At 35.6% G+C, this 23,268-nt stretch overlaps 1 protein-coding gene across 10 annotated transcripts in view; it reads right to left on the minus strand.

Annotated features, from left to right (window-relative positions):
* The window catches only part of EPHA7 (EPH receptor A7), a 171,147-nt gene that overhangs the window by 92,812 nt on the left and 55,067 nt on the right, over nt 1-23,268 (minus strand). For 9 of the 10 annotated variants that reach the window (XM_040552967.1, XM_040552974.1, XM_040552968.1 and 6 more), the window contains 2 exons: nt 22,447-22,602; nt 21,234-21,569 (listed from right to left, as the gene is read on the minus strand). In XM_040552967.1, the coding sequence (XP_040408901.1) occupies nt 21,234-21,569; nt 22,447-22,602 (492 nt within the window). Of the gene's footprint in view, nt 1-12,967; nt 13,087-21,233; nt 21,570-22,446; nt 22,603-23,268 lie in introns of those variants that run through there. The other variant, XM_040552979.1, reaches the window with a different exon arrangement.

Here is a 23,268-nt window from a genome sequence, read left to right on the forward strand (position 1 = left end):
GACAGGAGGAGCATTTCTGACCCATAACACCTCATTAACAAAAGGCTGGGCCTGATCTTTTCTCTAAAAGAGCATGGATACTGGCACACTCACCTCTGAACAGTTTTTTTGGCTCTCAGTATATGCCAATGACCAATTAAAGGCAGAAGGAAATGAATTATGTTAGTTTTCAACAAACTAACTTCAACAGCTTTTCTTCCAGCATGTTTCTTCTGAACACTACTCCTGAGACACCTGACTTTCTACACGCACCACAAACAGGGAGCTGAGGGTGAAAATTAATATTATTTTTATTCCCTCCTAAATATGGGCTACTGATAAAACATTCCTATTCTCCCCTGTGCTCCAAACAACACTATCCCATTGTTTCCTTTACGTAAGATCTAGGAACCGTGCAACCACACTAAAGAGTAACAGGAAACTATTCCCTTGCCTTCTGAACACTGGCGCCTGCATTATGAGTGCAGGACTCAGCACTCAGATCATTTCAAGCACTCTGTGTCTTTTCTTTTTCACCTATATAATGCAGCTAATTAGCACTTTTATGTAGAATTAAACTACCTCTTTGAGGTTTCTCCAGGCCGTCATGGGCTCACAGGGCTGAAGAAGCGCAGTAAAGATCATCTTTGGCGGAGTCCATGTTGTACCCACACTGAAGACTAAGTTTTATTTTCCATGTGGCTAACCTTGGACTTTTCATAACCAAAGAATTATGTCAAACTTTAAAATATAAATGATTTCATACTTCTTAAGTAAAATCTAAGCTAAATATTTTGTGAAATTCAATCTAAAGTATAAATATCCATTAAAAACAAACAAACAAACAAACCACAACTGATCTGTAGTCAAATGCCATTAATCAACCCATTACCAAGCCTCTGGTTTCAAGTTTCTCTTTATTTTTCAAAGAGCAATGGAAGACAGTAATGCAAGAACAAAAATACAGCAGCTAATGCCACAAAAGTGAAGAAGTTACTTTCAACTCTTATGAGTCTGAGCCTCATCTATTTTATTTTTTCACAGGTAATCTCCACAGATATTACACTATATTAAATCTGCACCACCGACATATTTATCTTGAGATTTTCTATGTATGCTCATGACAAGAAAAAAAAAAGAAAGAAAAAGAAAAAAATCAAAATTCCCCAAGATGTTTCATATGATGAGTACATGAGTAGTTTTTAATTCACAACTTCGTACCAAAGTCTAACTACTTGCATACTTTGCTGTAAGAGATTTGTCTGGTAGTACTTCAAATTTATAACCTCTAAAAAAAAAATAATAATAATAATAAAGGCTTTTATCCAGTGTAAAACCTGTAATTACTTTATCTGTCTTTTTTTTTTTTTTCTCTCTCTCTACCCTCCCCTCCCCCCCCAATGGATTTAATAATATAATTAGTGTTGGTCACCTAACATGATCATTTCCCAAAAGGTCAAAATATACTTTATAATGGTGATTTTAGGTGTTCTTATTGTGAAATTGCATTTGAGACAATTCAGTGCAATAATCTATAAATGAGCATAACAGATTTATGGCAGGTTTTCCTACACTAGCCTGCATTTCAGTGCAATATGTGGGCAGAAGAAACTGTGAGCAGTTTTATGTCCAGAATTTCTAGAGTAAAATATAACAATTATTATTCTGACTGGAAATGGATACAAATTATGGAAAAAAAATAAAAACCCTCAGAGAATTTCCATTAAAAAAAGGTGAAACAAAAGATTCTCTGAGATTTTTAGTAGCTTGCATACATGCAAATAATAACTACTGATGTCTATGAAGTCATAAATAATATTGTCAAACAGAAAATAATATTTGTAGTTGAACAGATAAGTCAGAAGTGGTATCACCTACTCACTTCAAGGTTAAAAGAGTACTGCAAATCCATATAGGTCCCTGATGATCGAGGTAGGATTAACATATTTTCACCTTCCCTAATAGAACTGCTTTGGTACAAAATACATTGTTCTGCGCTGTCATGATGTATGGCTCATATTTAGAAATCTGACAGTTCAGGAGTGCATTATGGAATTACACTAAACTGAATACATTTTTGTGCTGCACAGGAAAAGATAAAGAGGCTCCAATTTCTGTCTTCTTTTTAAAAAATAATGGTTTTGTTCTATTTTCTTACTACAGTGGTGTTAAAAAAAAAAGAAAAAAGAAACTGTAGTATTTACTGGACTAGTAAGTTCTATTCTGTTTCAAAAAACATGTGGAAGATGTAACTCTATTCCATACAAATCCTAACTGCTTTACAAGAATATGAACTATATTAATTGATAGTGGTGTCAGCTAAAACCCTTATTTATAAGAGCAATAACATTAATTTTGAAAACCTTTGGAATTTGACATGTAAGTGAATTGCAATGTTTTAACTTCTACGCAATATTAATGAGTTAAGTGATCGTAAAATGCCAAGAAAAGAGGGAGAAGAGAAGGGGCAAGGAGAAGGGCTGGAGAAGGGAAAGGAAAGAAGATTAGAAAAAAAAACACTGAAACTTCAGGTTAGGCCATATAAGGGTAAGGATTCCTTAGTCCTATGGTGACAGGATAGTGCAAAGTTGGCCATAAATCTCTGGAATGTGTAGACAAGGAATTCATTTAATAACTTTATCCATTCTTGATAGTTCTGCCTTTGCTCATCATCACCTGGGGTTGTGGGAAACTGTGCTCAGTGTTTGTCTCTAAAATTTACTCTGTGGTAGCCACTTTTATTAAAGGTTTGAATTTGCTGAATGTCTACAGTTTTATTTCTGGACTACAACTGACTTTAGCTGTATTCCAAATGAAAAATAAAAATAACAAAATTGGTCCCCAGAATTTAGTATTGTCTGTTGTCCTTTGCACATATTTTTGTTTGATCTTAGAAAACCATCAGATTTAAAATTGTTTACCCCGGAGCAATTACAACAACAGCTAAAAATCGTATGTCCATATTTTTGAACAACCTCTTAAGCTTTAATGGTGTTGTGATGTGGCAGAAAGGTGACACCTAAGTTTTGGAACACTGTCAGTATAAAAAAAATCCTAAGGTATTTCTACACGAAGATATAGAGCAATGGTGCTGGTTTCCATAACATCATTTCTCTCATTTGGAGTTGTGCGGTGAGATAAAATATGAGCCATGAAAGAGAACTTTAATGTGACCAGTCTTATTATTTTCGAGTACTATGTAAGCAGCTTATTAACTGCAACAAGAACAGATCTTCCCGGGTGCAATTAGGCAATGGAGGAATGCATCAGTATTACAGTTTAAAACCTGCTATATTAAAGACCTGTTTTTGTCCCATGGGATACTTATCTAGAACATTGCATAAGGAATCATAAGGATTAGGTTGCCAATAAAATGTCATAATGATTAGTGATTAAAAGCAAAGTTCCAGCAAGAACAAACTATTTCAGAAAGGTCACAATCTCAGGATTTTTAAATAAACATGTATATTGTTAAAATATCCTTAAGGGCTAATCCTGCTACCTGCTCACTGAATCCTCCAGCCAAAATCCACAAGACCCAAGTTTTCTTAAAAAGCTGTTGATATACTGTACTAGTCCTGTTTACAATCTCTCTTTCATTACAGTTCCCAGGGAAAACATAGAGGGACAAAAAAGTCTGTCAAGGGAAGTTTACAGGTATTCTGGTCAAGAAGAATTTAGCCATTTCTGAACAAAGAAGACCAACAGCTCTAGATTAACATGAAAAGAAGGGTTTAATTCCATTATACATTATAACAAGAAAAAAAAAAGCAGGAAGATTAATAACTTCAACCTATCTTAGCACTTCTATAGCCACTAGCAAAATAGTATCTATACACAAATGGATTTTTCTTCACAATGCTCCTTTGATGCGAGGAAGTCCCATTATCCTCATTCTTCTCAAGAAGAACAGCAGCATGAAGAGATTAAGTCATTTATCCAAAGTAACACAAGACGCCTATGGGACTGACTGTGTAATTTATCATGGATCTCCAAAGCCCCAGTCTAGTGCCTTAACCAGTAGACCATTCTTTGTCTCAACTGACAGAGCTGCTGTACATTACCTTAAATGACCTTTAAAAATGGCTATTTTGTACATGCTTTTTGCTCTGTCAGCATTCTAAAAGTTGTTAAAGCCACAGTCTTGAAGAAAGACTATTTAAGCACCCTGTACCTTGTCTCAACATCAGTTGTGACACTGGAGAGCACAAATAATTTTCAGACCAAATATTGTATTTCTCTTCAAAGTTAGCAGCAAAGCTAAAGCTTGGCAGCTGGCAAAGATCCTTCATGCTCTGCAAATGACCACATTTTAATAAAGTCCTTTTGAGTTTTCTTTTTTAAGGCTTTTTATATTCCTGTGACTGAAAACAGTTACTATATAGCATTATGGAAATCTAAATATACATGTCAGGAACCATTACTTGAGTACTAAAATATGTTCTTTCCTGGCAAACTGCAAGCAAAACTAAAGAGATCAATTTATCATTTGGTAAAGCTGCAGGAAAAAAAAAAAAAAAAAAGGAAGTTGATTTTTTTCTTTTTATATGCATGAGACTGGCAATCGTTCTAGGACACTGGGTCACAAATTAATTAAAATATGGTATTTAAGGAATAAACTACTGAATTAGTTTATTCTTTCTTTATCCAGAGAATATGTACAATTACAAATTCTCTCTGGTGGTACATCAGCAACGTAAAATTCTCCAGCTATTGCATTCACCTGAAGGGATCATAACCAGGAGTGAAAAGTTTACCAGGTCACACTCCTTTAATCTTACCTTCTCTTTTGAGTGACTTCCAAAAGCACTGCTTATGATGATGTTTATGAAAAAGAAAATGAACTGAGATCATCATTTAAATTCCACACAGTTCACAAACAACTGTCATATGGTAACAATTTTTGGTCACTGCTTGGGTTGACTGAATTTGAATTAGTGACCTAAAGGTGAAAGTTTCTGGGTTCCAGGATCAATCTCCATACTGTTCATTGTTTTCATTTTCTGAAGTTCAAAGTGGTAGAAGTGAGACTGGCCTCTGCTTTTCATCCAGTTAAATATTTTCAGATTTTTTTCTCTTAAAATATTTCCAAGCATAAGACACAAACATACTAAATTTTCTCATATGTGGAAAACTTACAATCAAATTAATAATAACAATAATAATTACTATTATCATTATCATTATTATTATTGATAACACTCCATTAAATGTGAAAGCAAATTTTCTGGTGGGTAATAATTTTGATATTAAAGAAGTCCTGCAAAGAGTAAAGAAGAAGCAGTGCTACAACTTCAGTACTGCCTTTGTAAAACTGCTTATTTTAAGGGGTTTTAGTAAGGATATTAAGGATATCAAGCAGCTTGTTTTGGCTAACTTAAAATGATGACAAGAAAGAAAAATCTTGCTATCTTAAGATTTCATAATTTCCTTTACAAATTTCATACTTTCTTAATTCTATTGGAAAACATTTTTCTAATTCAACAAATCTGTTCTGTACTCAATAAATGAACCTTAAATAAAGCACACATTCTTATCAGCTTCTGCTGTAGAGTACATTTATTTCCATAGTCTAGGAAATGGACCTGTGAAAATTCACATGGAATTCTCAAGTGTATTTGAGGTAAGATGTTTCTGTCAAAACCTTTGTAAAATTTAACCTGTAAAAAATGTTCTTTGCTGGGTGGAAAGGGAATTGAGAGGAAACAGAGGAGATAAGACACTTTCAGAAAAATTGCAAAGTTCAAAAATAGACATAGTATGTCTAAAGTATAGGCAACTGAATGAAACATTCTCACTACAGTATTATTTATTTTCACTCATGGAGATAGTTTTTGTTCAGCTTTCCAAATACCTTAACTCTTTACCATTTTTAATGAGACAGGCATGAGAAAAAATAATAACTTCTTCTAAAAATTTATTACCAGGATACTTAATCTGCTGATTCAAAAGTACATTTTTAAAGGTCTGTCTTTCACCCACAGAGCAATAAAACACAAACCTGAATGCAATTGCAAATTCCTGTTCTGATATTGGGAGGAATGCATCAGCTCTACAAAGAAACTTTGGCATACAGAGTTCATACTGTAAAAGCTATACATTATTCAAGTGTGAAAAATTATTTTCGTTACCTAGTTTCACAACATGGTAACTATTTCTTCAGAGACTGATTGACTTTTATGATCTTTGCTATTTTATCATTGTATTAGCCACCATTTTCTACCAGTGCCCCTTCCTGCTCTACACTGTGCAAATCTTAGCTGTGTCAACCAAAGCAATCAGACCACAACATTAAAAAAAAAAAAAAAAAAAAAGGACCCAAGATTTGTTTCATGGCCTATTTGGTTTAAAAACAGACCCAATGCCCGTTCAAGCACATATAATTCAGAAGGCCTGCCTGCCAGCAATAAAGACTGAAATTGGATACTTTGTGAGATTAATTACCTAGATAGGGCATGATAATGCTAGTCAAATGGGAAGGTAATTAAAGTGCACCTTCCATGAAAATTATTCATTGCTGATGGATCAGGTGACAGATAAATCAAAAGGCACTTAAAAAAAGCTACAGGTTAACTTGTGGAAGGCCTTTCCTCCCTGCCAGTTGCAACAACTATGGCTGTTGAGTGCAGCTCCACGGTGTTGTTCCCATCCTAAGACAAAAGGCAGGACTGTAATGCAGCCTCTGAGAAAGAGGAACCCTTAGAGAAGTTATCAGCATTGTGCCTGCAGACAAAGGGTCAGCTAGAGTGGAACCAGTCAGCTGGCACTTTTCGGATTACTAGAACTCTCTGCTTGTATCCCATAAAGGAGTATTGCAACCGTAAAAGGCAGCAAGTGATGAATTAGTAAGTCGACTAGTCCCCCGGGTGCAATCCTTATAAATGGAGGACATGCTGCGGTAATCAAATGGGGTTATAAATTGTGTACATTGAATGGCACAAAATACGTCTCACTTCATCACCGTTAAGTCAAGACTTCCTGAATTTGTCATTAACTCTTTAACTTCAATATATTTATTTAAACAGTAAAAGTAAGAGAAAGAGCTTACAATAACAAAAGGGCAACTGATACTACCCAGTGGGATATACAGTCTAATGGAGATCAGTGACTATAAAGCGACAGGGGTCAAACTGCACTCCTTTTACACCAAAGGTGCCCTTGAGATGTACTGATTAAGTTGAAAACTAAATGCATTTCTGAACACAGAAAAAATAGAGGATCAAGTCAGTTTTTATTGCTTGCTTGTGCAAATTTCTAAGTATTTGTTCCCTAATTGAAAAAAAAAAAAAAAAAAAAAAAAAAAGAAATATTTACATGAGTAAGTATTTCTCAGATTTTAGAGGAAATGTCAAAACTATCTTTCTTTGGATGTAAAATTTGATGATTAAAATGTGCAAAAATGGATAACTGAATAATTACCTTCTTATCTCAATGGATTTTTGAGATCACAACTCTCTAGGTTGTGATCTAACTTTTCAGTGGAAGTTAAATGAAAAGAAAATTTATTCTATCCTTTTCTTTATTTTAAAAGCAGTAAATAGCCATTTTGAAGGCCTTAGAAGCCTACCAGGTTTAAAGAAAAACCTAAAACTGCCTTTGAGTCAGAGCACAAATAAGCAAGAAGACCTTTGAAATCCTTTACTTAATTTCTTCTCTCCAAAATATAATTAAGGTTTTCCCAGATTTTGAAACATCAATTCTGCATGTTTCATAAATAACTTCTAAACTATTTTTTGTGTCCTCTGATTTTTTTCCCTTCCCTAGGCCTCATACCAAGTTGTTGAAATGAAAATTTAAATGAATACTGAAAACTAATGTAAACTTTGAAAATATGAAGTCCAAACCAAAACCCTTTTTGTATGTCCAATGTTAAACCACACACAAATTTCAAAACAGAATTTGTGGCACTGAGCATTACTATTCCCAATCTGCGTAAGTATTCTGTATTCACAGGAGTCTGTAAGAAAAGAGGCTTGGTAACCATTCACTATCTTCACCATACTTGGCAGCTGTGGTGTTTCCCCCAGGAAAGGAGTTTTTGCTGATTTTGTGCATAGTTTTGTCACTTTAAGATTAGCCTATTACAGTACTTTCCAAGAAGTTAAATTTTATAGACCTCTTAATCTATAAATACAGCTCAGTGAACTTAGTGAGCTTAGACTATTAAACTAAACTGTGGTAGAGTTGAGGATGGGGTATACACACACGTTTGCTCATGCTGTTAGTGCATTAGCATGGTTAGCCTGTTGGGCACAGATTTAGCTTAGCTGCCTCCCTGCTAGGCAATGTTCAGACACGAGTCTACAGTTAGAATGGGCCGAGATTCTTCCCTGGTGGGAAACCTCGATGTAGACACACAGTCTGGGGAGATAAACAGGTATAACTTTGCAAGCATTAGCCCTGACCATGGACCCTGGCCTTATTTGTGTGGGCATAGCTTTTGTAAACAGGGAATGCATGCTTCTTAAGGGTTTCACTGCCTGTCTGCTAGTATCCAAGGAGCATTTGAGCTCTTGGTTTTGATCTATAAATGGCTAAGCAGGATGGACTTTTCTGACTGAGAGATCACCTCCATCCTTTACTTCTGCTGTAGTCAGCAAAGGTGCGAAAGGTAGTTTCCTCTTTGGCATCTAGAAATTACTCTCTAAAACATCACAACTGCGATAATATTCTGGGAGCCTGAGGTACCTTCTAGGGCAAAGGTTGAAAAACTGCTCCCAGGAGGATGGTGAAGGAGTTCACTTACTCTGATTTATTGCTCATGGAAGGTTATCTGTTTGTAATTATTCTGTGCCACTGCAAGGCTGAGCTAATTTATTGCCTACACAAATGTATATAATGCTGATGGGTGGTCATCACTGCATTATTGTAGGTAAGATAAACTGTAAGGCACCTGCAGCCCACCTAATGGGGGCTCTTAACTGCTATTAAAATAGAAAGAAAGCATAGAATAAATAATTTACATTTTTGAAACATTTTAACATTAGTGCTGTAAACTGTAATCAAATGAAATAACCCTAAAGACACACCTGTACGTGCATATCCTCACTAAATATCTCAGCTAATTCTGCCAACGGTAAAAAAGCTTCAAACAGTCTTAGTATCATGAATTACTATTAGAACTAGCAAACTATTTTTTAAGGAGTCTTAAAATCCTGAAGACAATAAACTATATTTTAATGTACTTGTTAAGTATTTTATTGAAAATAAAAAGAATCACGCAAATATTTACTATTAACACTGTGGCAGAAATTAACATTTGCATATATGGGGGCGGGAGGAAGGGGGCATTCATGGCATTTTACTTTTGGCAGTTAATTTGGGTGACTAAATAGGGAAGGTAATCTAAAGCTTCCTCTGTAATTAAGGATGAGTCAATGCACAATTCCTAAATTTGGCTTCTGTTCCAAATCACTCCCTAAAGAAATCTGTCAATCTCCACTGACTACAACAATGTAAATATCCACCAAAGATTTAAATGCTAATGTTTAATGCCAACATCAAAGAGCAGAATGTTTAGCCCTAAAATGTTTCATGAGATTAAATCTACACAATATAAAGCACAATGACAGGTTTCCCTTTTCATTGCTAGTTAAGCTGCAGTACAAATACTTAGAACTAAGGGTGAAATTCTGATTTCAGCTACACAGGGGAATATTTGGAATAATTCCACAGGAGGTCCACAGAGACAGATCATTAGAGCGTTGGCTCTGAAATATTACCATTGAATTCCTCATTTCACAGGCTTGATTAGAGACTCTATGAACTTAAATAGACTCTTTAGCGAAGTAAATGGCATTTCTCCACATAAGCATCTGAGTTTACTGGCTCTGAATCTGGCCTGCTGACTCAGCTGCTACTATGAAAAGAGCTTGGGTGCTATGAAGAAAAATGAGCACTCTGTGACACAGCAGGAAATGCGGTACTCAAAAAGGAGAAACACTTAGATGACAGAGACTGTCAGAAGGAGAGATGCTAGACATCCATCAGCAAGTCTGAGAAAGAAGATACAGAAATTTGAGGGTCTGCTTCTGTAAATGCAAACATGAGTGGAAACCCTGGATTCAGTGGACAATCCTGTACAACTATGAACTGTTGAAGCACAGGTGAAAGTTTAGGAGAGCCATTCTTAAAAAGAAAAGCTATGAATAACAATGGCAGGACCTGTTCTTACAGGTCAGTTCAGAGGAGGTGAGATCTGGCTTAAAAAGTCTGGAAAATACAGTAGAAGAAAGAGAAATTAAAATAATTAAGCTGCAAATATGCATGTATATGTGTACGTGCATCTCCCCCTCTTATCCTCTGTCTTGTTGTGCTTGTACATAGCTGAAAGAAGATGGAAGAAAGATAAGAAACACCCCCTTTTGCACTTTTCAGAATTCTTTCATTAACATTAGAAAATTCCAGCAGTTTTGTGAATAATTTTCTTACAGTTTTCTGTGTTTCAAGTGGATTCACTTACACCCGATACAGGATTTATCTCATTCAGTATGGTACAGGTCTTCACTGGACTGCTAACTTCATGTAGGAGTTTAAGATTTATACCATTCTGTCAAGCGTAGTTAAAAATGATCAAAAAATATTGAAAGGAGATGAAAGAAAATTGTCCAAAGAGATACACAGATAGCACACTCACACAGCCTGGTCTCTTTAGGAAACTGAACTAAAAATAGCCTTTTCTATATTAGCATGAACACTAAAATGGCCTAAGTCATATGAATTATCCTGCTTGCTGTGTAGATTATCCTGAAAATTTAAGAGTACAGATGAAAAATCAGCAAGTTTGGGGGTTTAAACTACAGCTGTCATTTAAGCCTGCTTTATTTTGTAGGTTGCTATCACAGTCTTAACAAACTACCTTCTGGAAACATAAAATGCAGTTTGTTATAAGCTTGAATTTAGGACATTTATATTGGTTGAACAATAAGAAGATTTCTGTGTCATTTTCATGAACATGATTTAGTTGACTTATGTTCACAGGCAGACATAGTTATGTAACACGTAGCTCAGACAAATGGCTCTGTTCTTTATCTTCTCTATTCTACTGTAGTTAATGACCAAATATTGTTAAAAATTGGGACACTAATTATCTGATGTCGACATGTTATGGATAATTAAGAACTGCTCACACTGAAGCCACGCTAATTGTTTTTCACAGGTCTCCTTCTCTTGTCCTTGTGTCCTCAACAAGGCAAGCAGCTACAGGTTTGTGCATACATCTCTGTCACGTACTTTGTCACAGAACATACATCATCCTTTCTGGCTCATCCCCGATTAATTTTGCTGGCTTGCAGCAATTATCTCTCCCTTTGTGACTGACCTCCTGGTAAATGGAGTGCATGATAGCTGGGCAATTTTTTCCTGTGTAGTTTACCACTTAATTGATCCTTGTTGACTGCCCACAGTAGCATATACTAAATTTAAGTCATAAAATGGTTGAAATTGAGAGAAAGTGGTTACCATGTTTTAACAATTGTAGTTGACAGCTGTAAAAATCAGATCTTGATAACATTCTCTCATTTACCCTATTACTTGGATCAGTTGGTTAAAGCTGTTAATGATCCGCTTGGATCAATGTCTTTTGCTTGTAGCTATAATTTACTGCATTGGTGGATTAGTACAGGTGTTTTCATAGGTAGCTCTGCATCATTCCACCAGACTGCTGTCTGCATCAAATTTGCTTCCATTCATCACTAACGAAGCAAAGAAAAAAATAATCAGCATCTCCTATCTTAACGTTAACTATTGAACTGAGGACAACATTTTTATTGTAGTCAATTTGCAGGCTTCAACCATGGTTTCCTCAGTAAATTGCCCTAAGAATTTCCTCTAGAAATAGACACTATGATATATTTTGACTATACTAGGAAAGAACTACAAAAATGCCGAACTGCACAAAACAATTCATAAACTAAAGAGTAGTAGATATAACTGTTCAATTAGGAACATACCCATGGAGCCAGGGCTGTTTGTATCACAAGCAAAGCCAACGCAGGGCAGCAAAATGTCAGAGATGGCAAAAATTGTCTAGTCGTACTAATTTCTGGGACTATTCCAGAACCTGGAGAATCTGCTGCTGCCCGTGGAGATGTCATCACTGGTAAGTCAGCAATGGCTATCACTATTATGTCTTCTCTTCTTACTACCCCACTAGCATTAGGAGGATCAAGCCCAGCTCTTCACGGACCTTTACTTTGCTATAGCTTTCCAGACAAGCTTGGCTATCTTCACCCTTGCCTGCCAGAAGTGAACCACCCATTCTTGGGCTATCAGTACTCCCCAAAACAGCCGGAAGGCCGTGGACCAGAAATGAAAGATTTGTATTTTTTCACCTAATAGCCTGTTTAGCTAAAACTGTGTTTTTCTTCCAAAAAAAAAAAAAAAAGTAGGCTTGCTGGCACATGCAACAAATAAAAAGTAAGTAGCTGAATAAAATATGATCTGTCCTGAAAGAGGAAAAAAGAAAAGAATCTCTGACTATATTTCTAATGAGAATACATATATAAAGCAGACTGGAAATACATTGTCTTAAAATGCTGGACAAATCTACTTGGCGACTCTTGCTAGACAGTTAATTATGAGATTGAACCTCAACACTAAGTGGTGGACTGAACCTTGCTTTAAGCTCTTGATTTGAGACATTCACTGCCCCTTCACGCAGCACGTTTTTGGCATACTAACTACACTAGCTGTGATAGATTCACCACAAAGATCTTTCAGCTATTAAATAGGCACCAATGTGAGCAATCTCTACCATCTAGATAGAAGCTGCACACTTAGCTATTCTATCATTTAAGCTTAATGGAGAAACTTCTTTAGCTCTCCCTGTTATAAGCTGTATTCTCTCTTAAAGATTTCCACAGGAATCATTACAGTGGGCTGGCTCATTGCCATGCTGTCATCAAATGTTTCACTCTAGAGAGATGTTACAGTTGAAGAATTTTTTAATTTAGTACATACAAGCTCAATGAGCATTTCAGTTATGATGGCACTTATGTATTTGCAATAGCACCTTTCAATAGTGTTCATTTCTCATTGAAAAGCATCTGTGCACTTAGAGGATTTTGTTTGTTCTAGTGACAATGGGACTTGAATTCTTCAACAGGTCTGAAAGAAACCATCAATAATAAGGAAATACAGGGTCAAAATATCTAATGTCTTATTTCGCAACAACTATGATCTTTGAATCCTTTGAATTCTTTCTAGGCAACATAACAAACAGATGAAACATCTTAATAAATTACACTACTGAAATACATTCTTAGAACTCATGAGTACAGCAGTTTTTGTTAGATTAATTTAAGTAGTTTATATTATTCTGATGTACTGATATAATGATTTCAGTTTTGTTAATTGAAGGAGATCAAAACTATTTTGTAAATACTGAAAAGCAAATCCTCACCATGCTTTTATGAGGCAAGCTATTAGTATCACAGGCAAGCATCACTATTAGGTACAAATGAGAAAAAAGAACCTCCACCAAACAAACTAAAGACATTTCTGAGAACATTTATGACAGGATCAGAACAGGCTTTCCCTTTTGCCAGTTTCTCCACTGTACTTCTCCTCTATTCTTAGGTCTCTATATAATCATCCTACTATTTTGCCTAACAGAAATTCCTAAGGAAATTCTAAAGTTTCAGAACAGATATTTACCTACTTTTCATAGTCGTCAACATGAAATTATTTTGGAAAAGGAATGACATATTTGGCCAATATACCAAATAAATAGCATTGCATTCATGAAATCCTACTGGTGGTGTTCAGCACTTAGATAGATACTTCATCCAGATATCATACTACAGTTAACTGGAAGTGGAAAAAGGAAGATCTGGAGATGCAGTTCTGCTGCCAAAATCAAATATGTGAAACCTTTCTTTGCACATAACTAGTTACACTGACTGTGTATCAGCATATATAAATGTATCGTGCAATTTCTTGTTTTTGAACTGCAGGTATCTTGAAAGTCTTTGAGTTAGTCCAGGTCTTTACAGAACTAACTGTATAATAAATTGCATTACACAAATTGTATAATAAAGCACAAGTACTGTTTAGCTCCCATTCAGTCTAAAAGGACCTACCACCATGAGATGCAATCTAACTATGGGTGAAGGAAAGAAAAAGCAAAAGGCTAAAAACTCACCTAGCAGGAGTCAGAAGTAGAGCTCTTATTTCACAAACCTTTCTGGAAACAGTCATAGAAAATGTGATGCTATCACACACATTTTTCTTTTCAGGATTAGGTTTAGATTTTCATCACTATTTTAAAAAAGACAATTGGAGTAACTGAGGGGATGTCCATCTGAGGAGATGTTCAGTATATATTTGTAACGTTAGAACAAAAAGTGTCTCCAAGTCTCCTGTTTCACCCTGGCAAACAAAACTCTCCTTTCTTTGGACAGACTGTACTTCATATCGCTTTCTTCCTCAAGTACATAGTTACTTGTTTTGTAACTGGTAGAAGTCTGCTTTAGTAGCACATGTTTGACTGTGATGACATAACCTGCTATTTCAATAGTTCAGTGCACGGGAAAGTAACAGCCCTGTGGCTGTTATGCTCCTCCCAGCAGGTTGTTACCAAACATTTAACATACCTAGCAACTTGATCTGTCTATACCTAAATCAGAGCTTGGGCTGTGTGAAGCTGAAGCTTTACTTTGTCTTCATGTAGCTGAAAGCTCTACTGTAGCTTCCTACTATGTTTATTTCTAAATATTGTAAAATTCACAGTCTCTACTAGAACTCTCTTAATATCTTGGGAAAAAAATGATATCTGTTTCTAAAAAACTTTTATGGTACAGCTGTACAGGGGAGTTTTGATACCCATTTCAAAAACAAAGTAAATCATATTTCTCGTGTACTTGAATAAAAAATCAAATGTCATTCAGCCACAAACTGATGTGCAAAAACCTGCTACAGTCAGAGTCAAAATGTGATATGAAGTTTCATTTCAGGATGACAAAGTGCCCATTGCTTTGCTTCCTTTGTGTTCTGATAGAGCATAAGGTTCAAATCCTGCTCCTATTGAAGTCAATGACAAAACTTCCATTGACTTCAGCGGTGCAGGATCAGACCCTAAGCAACACAGCTAACATCTGTTTTCTTGCTTTCTCTCCTATCTTTCAGTGAAAAATATTAGAACAAATTAGAACTAAATATATTAGAAAACAGCAAATACTATCAATGGACTATTCTGTAGTAAGCTTTTTTTTTAAAGACATATTGCTTATTATTTAAAGTTTATATATCTATATATATACATATTACATATATGCATAAAATTGTCAAAACTATGTATCATATATGCCATAGTTTATTATAGTCTATATAACAGTTTCCTTCTTTGTGAAAATCCTAAAAAACAAATAAATAATAATAATAATAATAAAATATAACTAATCTTACAATAATGCCCGACCTAGCAATTCTACAGTATCTCTATAACCTTGTGGATTTCACTGCATTAAATATGACCTGACATAATCAGTGAATGAACAAACTGTTTTCACCAATCTGATGGTATTTGCTATACAGAGACTGGAACTCTTATTAAGTTTTTATCCATCAGCTTAATTCAGGCAAACTACCTCCTGTCAAAATATCTGCATTATTAGCCTAGGGTAATGTGATTTGAGACCAACAGACAGTCTTAGTACACAGAAATAAACCAATCCATTTTTGAAATGTATTAAAAGGACATATAAAAACTAGAGGAATAATAACTACCACATGTTCATTTTTACTTTAATTTTACCCTTTTAAATAGGTGGCCATGGAGTGCAGAACATTTACAGTAGAACTATGTTGTCTGCCTACTAGTCCAGAAAAAAGCTAAAATAGATTAGAATGTATCTTAAATATTATTAATAATAGGCACTGATATCTTTGTAGCTCCCATTAAATAAACCAAGCAAAATGTAAACTCAAAGAACCATCATTGTAACATATGTGTTTCTAAGAACCACAATTTAATGCAAGTAGTTAGGAAAAATTAGCTTTAAAAAATGTCTTTCTATAGGAAATAATTTTCCCAGGAAAACGTTTGGTTAGAAAGAAAAGAAAAACATGATTTTTATAATTGGAGTTATTTTTAAATGAAGCAATGGTTTGAAGTATATATAGAGATAATGTAATCCTATCAATGTGGGAAAGCTGATCTGCGGTTGAAAGCTGGAAGATGAAGCATAGCTCAAAAAGTAGTCACTAGCAGGAAATCAAATGAAACCTGAAGCCAAAGGTAGTCCATTGAAATGGGAAAACATACCAACAGTGTTCAGTTGAACACTGAAGCTATTTATAATAAGCCATCATGTACCTCCAGACATGATCATTGGATGGAAGGCATAGATGAAAGTAGATTAAAACAACATGGAGACAGAATGGGCAGACACTACAACGGTCTGGGGAAAGGAGAAAAGTGAGACTAGCACTGAACAGTGAGGTCAAAGTGACCGGGAAAACCACAGGCATAAATCTTGATTGCTGCCTCTGCTTTAGCACATGGCTAAAGAAAAGTCGAGCTTAAGTGAGACTGACAGGGAACAGCAAGCAAACAGATGGTCAACAGTGTGGAGACTATGACAGAGGAGACTTTCAGAAATGAGTAGAGATAATTGAGAGCTGAGGAAAATGAATACAGAAGCGAAGAAGAGAAAAATGATGAGCAGCAATGAGCAAAGGATAATCTGAGTACGGGGAAATTCAAAGCATCTCTCCTGTTCAGAAAGACTTTTGAAGTACCTAAGAAAAGCAGAACCCATCACATGCTTTCATTCATTTCTTCTTGCCATATAAATCACTTGTACTCCTGCTAATAGGTGTGATTTTATAGCAGGTGATGTTTTTCTCTTCAAGTTGTTGGGATAATGCAACTTTGAAAGATTCAGGTGTCTTGTTTGGTTTCTTGTTTTGTTTTGTTTTGTACATGTGTGAGATTTGGGATCTGCTTCTTGTAGGGAAAGGCCAGAAAATATGAACTCTAAGAGGTCAAAAAAAGGGAAAGGAAATCAGCATATACAAAATAAGTTGTTACTAAAAACAGTGATCTTAAGACTAAAGACTATGCTTCAATTATGGAATGAATCCATTTTTCTAACCATTTCAAGTTGTCAGCATTAAGTGCATCTGAATGGGCAGCATGAGCTAACAGTGCTGTGGGGGACTTTTCTCTTGCTGTGAAGAAGCAAGCATTAGAAACTGTTCCCTGCATAAGGACAGAGAGCAGGCTTAGGAGCAGACATTTTAACTTTTGTTTGTCATGTTTGGTTACAGTAATAAGACATGATGAGTGTCTCCTTGGGTATGCTTTGATATGTTTTTTTCTTTCTAGTAAAGACAATTCTTTCAAATAAAGACAATTCAAACTGACTCAGTATGGTTTAAATTTTCTCAGACCCTGCTGAATGACAAGGTTCATCAAACCCATCTTAATCTTTTACAGAATCAGGGTAGGATGGATGAATATCACCCCTTACCAGAGACCAGTCCATTGTCTATTCAGTTTTCAGAGGAAAGGATGTAGAAAGACAGTTTTAAAAATGTATTATCTTTGCAAATGTGTCAAGAGAAAAATTATACAATTATTATTGAAACATTTTTTCAGTATTTACAAGTGTGAGTGCCAAGATCTGACAAATATTCATTTGTTGTGAAACCTACACATTTCCATTAGACTTTCGAGCGTTTTATGGAAGAAATGTGAAATTTGGAAATAAATTTGACAGATCAAAAGGAACTTCCAGTACCACCTGAAGATGAATATCCTAGCAGGGAAGTGGCAAATTTTATCTTCCGTAAACAACCATTCAATAAGCTTGCAAAGGTTGTGTTTGTCAGCTGTTTGCCAGCTGCAGCTCTTCAGTACATCCCCCTGTTGTAACTAGGGCTTGGTCACTTTTAAATCTGAATTCTATAAGGATGCAGGGGTTCACATAGACCAGCTGCATTACTGGGATGACATCCTGTGTTCTTTATATGATGCTAGATGGGCAAGATATGAAATAAGATGGTTTACTCCTTGGGGACTTAGGGCACTTAATCTTTTGCCCTGATTCTCGCTCATTTTTTTTACGCTTTTGTCTAAAAAACAAAACAGCAACAACAAAACAAACAAAAACCAAAAAAAAATACAAAACAAAGTGAAACAAAAAGCCTCACGGTTCTTGGCTGCGGCATAAAAATATGCCATATGACAACTGATAGCCTAGTCACAAAGACTTTAACACAGGGAAATGAATAGTGGTAGGTCATATTTATGTATGTGAGCAATGTGAAATGCTACTTTCCTACTTGTAGTCATTTTGTTATGTTATTTTTATAAATACAAATAGGTGGTTTTTTGTTGTTGTTGTTTTTATCAACCATCTGGTTCTTTTCTGTGACATGTTCCCTTTGTCACATCAGAAGTTTGTTATATGTAGGTGAAAAAACACTGGATATATCCCATAACCCCATTCTTTTATCAATAATATCCTATTATCATTACAAAATTATTTGAACGTTGTGAATATGACCAGAAAGCATCAATTCAATTAAAACAAAACTACAAAGGGAAAACCTCACTGCAAGTCTCTGTGCAACTGGTGAACCTAGTAATTATATATAGCCACCTATTGTGCTAGCATAATAACATGTGAAGAAGGTTTAGTTAGACACATTTACACACATAAAAAGCCATATGGGCATAGAAAAAGTCATTTTTTCCAAAACTATTGAACAGTCACATAGTAACAAATGAGAGGTGCATGAACTCTAGTTTACTTGGCTATAAATAAATCCAACATTTTCCTTCTCTCTGTGGTAAAATAAAATAGAAGCACAGAAGCATAACAGTCTCCTTTGAGCAACCAGTCTCTTTCTGTTCAATTATAGTCATCAATCTGTTCCACCTAAAATATTTTCCTCCTTGAGAAACCAAAGAAATCCGTATTAGGATCCACAACATGCTGTTACAAAAAATAATGTAAAAGAAGTCTTTCCTTTTTGTGAATGCATTTGTTCTGAAAGACTGTATTTTCTTTAACATGAATTTTGTAATTCAGGTGAAATAGGCACTTTTATATATGTGGCATATATATATGGCACTTTAAATCAGAAAATCTCAAAGTACTTAATGAAGAAGGATAAGGGTTATCTTCTTTATAGAGACAGAGAAAACTAACAAAGAGAACTTAAAGCCATTTTTTTTCAAAACACGTTTCTTATGTATGTTTCTTTTATATGCCTAACTGGAAGCATTTAAATTCTGATATTCGGAAGTGCTAAATAGACAAAGCTTCAGCTGTACGAGGACCCTTTTTCTCAGCAGTGACAGTGTTCGGACTCTGCAGCATTGGGAAATGCTTGCCTGTGCATAATCCCACAGCAAATTGGAGAGAACAGGGCGAACAGGGTCAGGTGTCCTGCTGCATGTTCTTATACAACTTGTCTAAGTGGGTGAATGTCTTTCCATTACTTGAAATCACTAGGTCCAATTTCGATGTCTTATGCACGTTATAGTTTCACTAACATCTCTGGACTTGACGTAAGGATCATTTTGTAAATCATATAGCTCATGTATAACATAACACAGGATAACAATATCATGTCTCCTGCCTTAAAAACCTTATGCATCTGTGACTATGAGACCTCAGGGGAATTAACTATAGTGAATTTTCTTGGGGGTAACACACCGAAGTTCTGAATAGGACTTCATTTTCCCAAGATATGATACCAGTCACTGAATGATACTGTCTCTTCCTTTATACTGTGTGCCACTGACTCATCAAAGAACATGAAGTAAAGCCTATTTGATTTAGCTAAATAGGAAAAAGTCCAAATCCTCTTTATGTAGTAGAGCTGTACAGACATCTGCAGAGAGCAGAACACTGTCCACCTGTGTACATTTGAAGAATTACAGAGAATTATTTTAAAGATGAAGAGTCAAGATGCTAAAATACTATAATCTTTGGAATAAGAATAGTTTCAGGGTAAGTTCTCTGTACTCAAAAACTCATCAGAAACCTCAAGAACTGAACGAACACAGAGAGCAATCCTTTCAGTCACAGAGACGGTTCCAAAATCATATGAAATGTGGATTTGGTATGCACGTAAGCACTATGGGGAAGTTAAATAACCCATAAATATTCCGGAATAACTTTAACAAATACATAAAATATCCTAGGTTTGTGGGTGAGGAGTGGGGAATGTGAATTGAAGTAAATATCTTGTACTTTTTTTTTTTTTTAAGTGACCATCTTTAAAGTAGCTAAATAACTACATCTTTCCCTGTTTGTTCATTGTCTGTGTATGGTAAGCTTGTCCTTAGTGCCAAGCATTACTGTAAGGGAACAATTCTACAAGAAATTATATATGGTTAAAAAAAGAATAGGTTGATCACAATAAAAATTTTGCCCCAGATGTAACTATGAAATATCCTTCTAAACATTGGTCTGCTGTTCTTATAGCAAACATCAGTTATTCAGCTCATGTTTTCTTTTAAGGCATTTCTTTAGAAGCAAGATCTTGCAATTAATGTTCGGTTTAAGATAAAAAAGAGACAAAAGTTTAGTTTTAATATCCTCTCTTAGAACCTACAGTGAACTACAGTAGATCCAGAGGCCTATGATTTTTAAGAAGAAGCAACCTATCATTTCAAAATCCCAAATCAGAGAACTCAGCATGCAGACAACTAAAGCCCTTATCCCCCTGGGGTGATACGCTAGTTTGATTTTATTTTCCCTGACATTTCACCTGTCAGATTATGATAAGTAGAAGAAACAAAGAATAATCATCACATTCTCACTGAATCTCATAATCAAATATCTGGAAATATAAGATAAATTAGAAATGTAATCCTGAGGGAAAACATGAACACCAAAAAAACTATCAGTCATCCAAAACATCTTCCAGTGACCCAGGACTCCTATATAGGTTTAAAAGATTCAGAAATGAAGCCTGCATAAGACTGTTGCATCTACTTTTTCTTCAAATACTAGGGAATGACTTACAGTGACATAAGAAAAAAATGTTGCATAATAATAATAATAAAGCTATATGTCTTCTTTGAGTCTTTCATGTTGCTTTCTGAAGTAATTCCTGAGGCCAATAAACAGCACAGATTATCATGAAATAGTATAAACTCAAATTAACTAGTTAACAAGGTGAAAAAACTAATGAGCCAGAACACACCAAACATGCTCCTGATTTACTGCATCTGCAGTTTGTGTGTTCCCAATTTCTCTTAGTGTTGAGATTCATAAGTGATGAAAACTTACCTGCTTGACCGGTGGTAATACTAACAGCTGCAAAAAGCCTCTGGGAACGACTTAAGTCAGAAACCCCGTTCACAGCTTCAACTTCAAATGTGTAGTTAGCATGAGCTAGCAGGTCCATGACAGTGACATAATTATCTACTAATCCAGTTTGCTGGGGCATATATCCAATGTTACTCCCACAGGGAACACATTCGCCCTGCTCCCAGCTGCACCTCTTGCACAAAATGCGGTAGGTCACATCATTTCTTCCCCCATTGTCAGCAGGAGGACTCCACTCCAAACTCACAGTAGTCTGGTTGATATTGAAAATGAGGTTCTGTGGTGCAGATGGAGGTCCTGTGTAACACACAAAAAAGTCCAGCATCATGCACAGAACCACCATGGGACATGCAGCTAGCATTCTAATTACTAAGACAGAAAATAGTTGAAGCATTTTTCTTCACATAAACATTTCATTACTTTTTACTACAAGCTGTATAAAAGCTTCCTTGAACTCACTTGGCAAGAGCTTTATTTATTTTCCATTAAGGCATCAGGCTAACCATTGTCTGTGTATTTACTGCAACTGACTTGAGATGTTTCTCTTCTGTGCAATTAAAAAGATTGGTTAATGTACCTTAAAGGTTGCCTTTTATAGTTTTCCTAGTGTAGGATTTGTTCCTTTCTTCTAAACATACAGAACCAACTTCATCTAGTTCTTTGTTATGAGCTCTGATGTGATTTATAGGTATCTGGCGCTGCTTTGGATTTAGGAGACTTCCACTATTTGAACCACCAATCTGTGCAGGCTAGTCTATTTGCAGTTGGAAGGTTAAGCCTTACAATTACAGTTCAATCAAAGCTCAAATCCACACAGGTTACTTTTCATGTTACTCTTTTTTGGTATTATATCACATAAAGCATATTGTCTGCAACAATTTTAAAGCCATGGGAAAACTATGCCTGTATGCTATTACAATGAGTTACACGTTTACCCAACATGCAATGTTTTCCAATGTTATATCAAGCAAATGTGAAAATTACATTTATGCTGATTCCATATTCACTGTCAACTTTTTTTTTTTTTTTTTTTCCCCTCTGCCTTTCAACTTCATTTACTGTAGTAAATGTACCTTTCAAATATAGGAAAAGTCATCCGAAACTACCAGCTACAAATGACTGCACCTGGTTAGTTAAGCAATGTCCTTTACTATTAAATTCATGACTGACTCACTTGTGCATGCGACATATGGTGGATCAGAAGGTGCTCTGTAATAGCTATCTTCACAGTCGCATCTTGAAGATCCTTCCTTGTCAGAAAAGCTGTGAGTAGGGCAGCGGGAGCACTGCAGATCTTGTGAAGATGATTTGTAGAACCCACGGCCACAAGCTAAGGCAGAACAAAACAAATTAAGATTTAGATTTGCACAGACCACTATTCTGATTTTTTTTTTCTGTCCCTGTCATATGCAGTACACATTGCTGAGAACACCTCAACTATCCACTCTATTACAGTGGCAAAGTCAAGATACATTCACAATTTCTTTTTCTTCAGTTGGTGCTATTAACGATTTTGTGGCATTTTTATGAATGCAAGCATACGCTACGAATACCTCAGCAGTTGGCAGCACAATGTTTTAACACAGAAGACCACAGAAATACAACGGGCATAATTTTTCACCAAAGAAGAGTACAATAATGGTTTGAAACAACTGAATGCCCACAGTAGTCCTAAACAAGGGAAAAATGTCTGAAGAAGCTCTTCTTTAAGGCTACTAAAATATTTCTGGTATCTGAACCAGCTGATTTGGAATTAATGGAGCAAAGGTTACTCTTCCCTGATCTGAGAAACCCAAAGAAGCTGTAAACCACTAGCAAACCCTGATCCCCAGGAAAGAATGAGGTGTGAACACTTGTTGGACAGGCAACACTGGTATAGAACAAGCAGAAAGAGTGGGAGGGCAGACATCATAAGCTGCACAATCACATTTTTTTTTCCAGTTTCACAGATAAAAAACTAGGATCAAATGAATTTAACAAAACCTCCAAGGAAAAA

The sequence above is a fragment of the Cygnus olor genome, chromosome 3, assembly GCF_009769625.2.
Source record: "Cygnus olor isolate bCygOlo1 chromosome 3, bCygOlo1.pri.v2, whole genome shotgun sequence".
In the NCBI taxonomy this organism is placed as follows: domain Eukaryota; kingdom Metazoa; phylum Chordata; class Aves; order Anseriformes; family Anatidae; genus Cygnus; species Cygnus olor.